Consider the following 2244-nt stretch of genomic DNA (forward strand, 5'->3'; position numbering starts at 1 on the left):
TTGCCATGCGGGTGGACCAGCACTATACGCCCCTCAACGTCCCCAATTGTGCTGGCGTGCACCCGTCGTCAACCACCGCCACCTTTGCGTTCTTGATATCGGCACCCTGCCCGCCATAGCGCATGACCTGGAAGTCCGTCTCGAAGATAAAGTCGACGTGACCGGGCCAGACGCCCGGAGCACCGGCGCCTTGTTGACCGTCCACACCGGCGACATGAAGTGCTGGACGTGCACGTCGCAGCTGCCGTGCTGCTGCAGCTGGTCGATGACGTACTGGGCGCTGGCCGCGTGGCCGTTGGTGACCGAGCGCGTTGTTGTGCGCCTCGGCGATCTCTAGGAACTTGCTGAGGTGGTTGCGGATGCGCGTGGTGCTCAGGGCGTACTCGTGCGGGTGCCCGTCGGGGTCGGACGTGGGCAGGGTGCCGTACACCCAGATTCCCAGCCCGGTGCCCACCAGCAGCAGCAGCGTCAGAAGCGAGACCACGTCGCGGCTGCGCGAATGCCACCAGCTCCGGACAGTGCGCGGCCGGCCGCGCGGGACTGTGGAAGGAATGGCGAACTCTCGTGGGCCATGGTTGAGGATAGCTACAATAGTACTAGATGGTTGCTGTAGAAGGACTAGTGTGAGAAGCAAAAGATAGGAGATAAAATTAAAGCTGTTTGGAGCCAAGCTGGCAAGTGGTCGCAGCGGCGCTCTTATTTTTCGATCGCCAACTGCCACTTGACCGCGCAGTGTTTGTGCGGCACATCTATTTTCCACCCTCCTTGCCTGAACCCACAAGCTTATTTGGCTACACCACGCCAGCCCCTGTGCGCTGTGCAGCTGGGCTTGCCCGCATTCACCAGCCCCGGACCCTTCCTTTTTGCCCTTCGCACAGACACTGTTTTTAAGCACCGATGGACCAGCTCAAGCCCAGCGACTTCACGCTCCTGCCGCAATGCGCCGAACTGCTGGATATCTGCGTCGACACCAGCGAGCGCCGCGCCGAGCTGGCACGCAAGATGGAGGCCATCACTCTGCACATGAACCGTCTGCGTGAGACCGTTGCGTCACTGCCGGGAATCAGCATCTCACAGAGCGACCAGAAGAAGGTGGCCGAGTGCCAGGCTGAGCTGGAAGAGCAGGTCAACGAGCTGACAGAGTTTGGCAAGTAGGGCTGGCCGAGCCGGCTTTCCAGTAAACCCGGTCCAGCACTTTTCACCACTTTTTTCTTCAAAGGCGCCGATTGCGTAGCTCATTTCGGTGTTGTAATTTTCTCTTTTTTCTTCGTTTCCCAGCCTTTTATTAATTTTGCTCACTCGCCCTGTCATAATCCCACACAATGTCTTTGCTCGACGACTATGCCGAATACGAATCGGGCGCTAACCACCAGCAGCAGCAGCTGGCACATTCAGATTTCGACAGCGAGGACGTGGCTGCAGACCTTCTGGCGACTGACGGCTACGTAACAACGACGCTCGAGGATGCGCCGATTTTCTCGCTGGATAGAGTCCAGTTCCAGTTCCGAACCAGGTAATCGCCATGGCAGTTGCCAACGACATGCTTGTGCTGGTCATCGAAGGTGCCCGTATCATGCGTATCGACCTGCAGGAAGCACACAACATCCGCGAGTTTGAGATCCCAGTGAAGCCAACCGACCTCAAGGCATGCAGCGCGTTCCTAGACCCCACTGGCCGCCATCTGCTGATATCGACGCCGCAGGGCGAGAACTTTTACCACTACGAGGACTGGGAGGCGGCCAAGCCGCTTAGCCGCTTCAAGAACATGGAGGTGACGGCAGTGGCATGGAACCACATGGCGACGACCAACGGAGACTCGACGAAGCGCATTCTGCTGGGGACCCACGACGGCCGGATATACGAGTCCGAACTGCGGCCTGGTAGTGACGCAAAGGCAAAGCGCAGCGAGATTCCGCTGAAGCTGGCCGGCAATGTACCTGTGCGCGAGCGCATTACAGGTATAGCCATGGTGTCGTTCCCAAAGCGCACAAAGCAGAATCTGGTCCTGGTATCGACTGGGACCCGCCTGTACCAGCTTGTTGGCGCTGCGGATACGCGGCCAGCAGCGACAAGCTGTGCGCGTTCGAGGGCTGTTTACAGAGGGCTTCGCTAACCCAAACTTCCAAGAGATCCCTGGAATGCCCGGCCCTGGTCCCTGGCTGTGTACCACAATGGAACCACAGCGACTGACTTCGCTTGGCTCACGTCTATGGCGTGTTCTTTGGCAAGCTGGTGTTTGGCAGC

The 2244-nt window shown here is 58.8% G+C and overlaps 2 protein-coding genes across 2 annotated transcripts; one reads left to right on the plus strand and one right to left on the minus strand.

Moving 5' to 3' along the window:
- Positions 1-33: 33 nt before the first annotated feature.
- Positions 34-573, minus strand: DL89DRAFT_297383 (uncharacterized protein; the record flags this gene model as incomplete). Its single annotated transcript, XM_040890746.1, has 5 exons — positions 34-51; positions 83-139; positions 163-222; positions 275-509; positions 542-573. 5 exons carry the CDS (start codon positions 571-573, stop codon positions 34-36), a joined length of 402 nt encoding a protein of 133 aa, XP_040739250.1.
- Positions 574-897: 324 nt separating this feature from the next.
- On the plus strand, positions 898-1155 carry DL89DRAFT_297384 (uncharacterized protein; the record flags this gene model as incomplete). The annotated part of the gene is made up of 2 exons (XM_040890747.1): positions 898-1044; positions 1078-1155. 2 exons carry the CDS (start codon positions 898-900, stop codon positions 1153-1155), a joined length of 225 nt encoding a protein of 74 aa, XP_040739251.1.
- Positions 1156-2244: the final 1089 nt, after the last annotated feature.

This window comes from Linderina pennispora (genome assembly GCF_002104995.1).
Source record: "Linderina pennispora strain ATCC 12442 chromosome Unknown DL89scaffold_95, whole genome shotgun sequence".
Taxonomy (NCBI): domain Eukaryota; kingdom Fungi; phylum Kickxellomycota; class Kickxellomycetes; order Kickxellales; family Kickxellaceae; genus Linderina; species Linderina pennispora.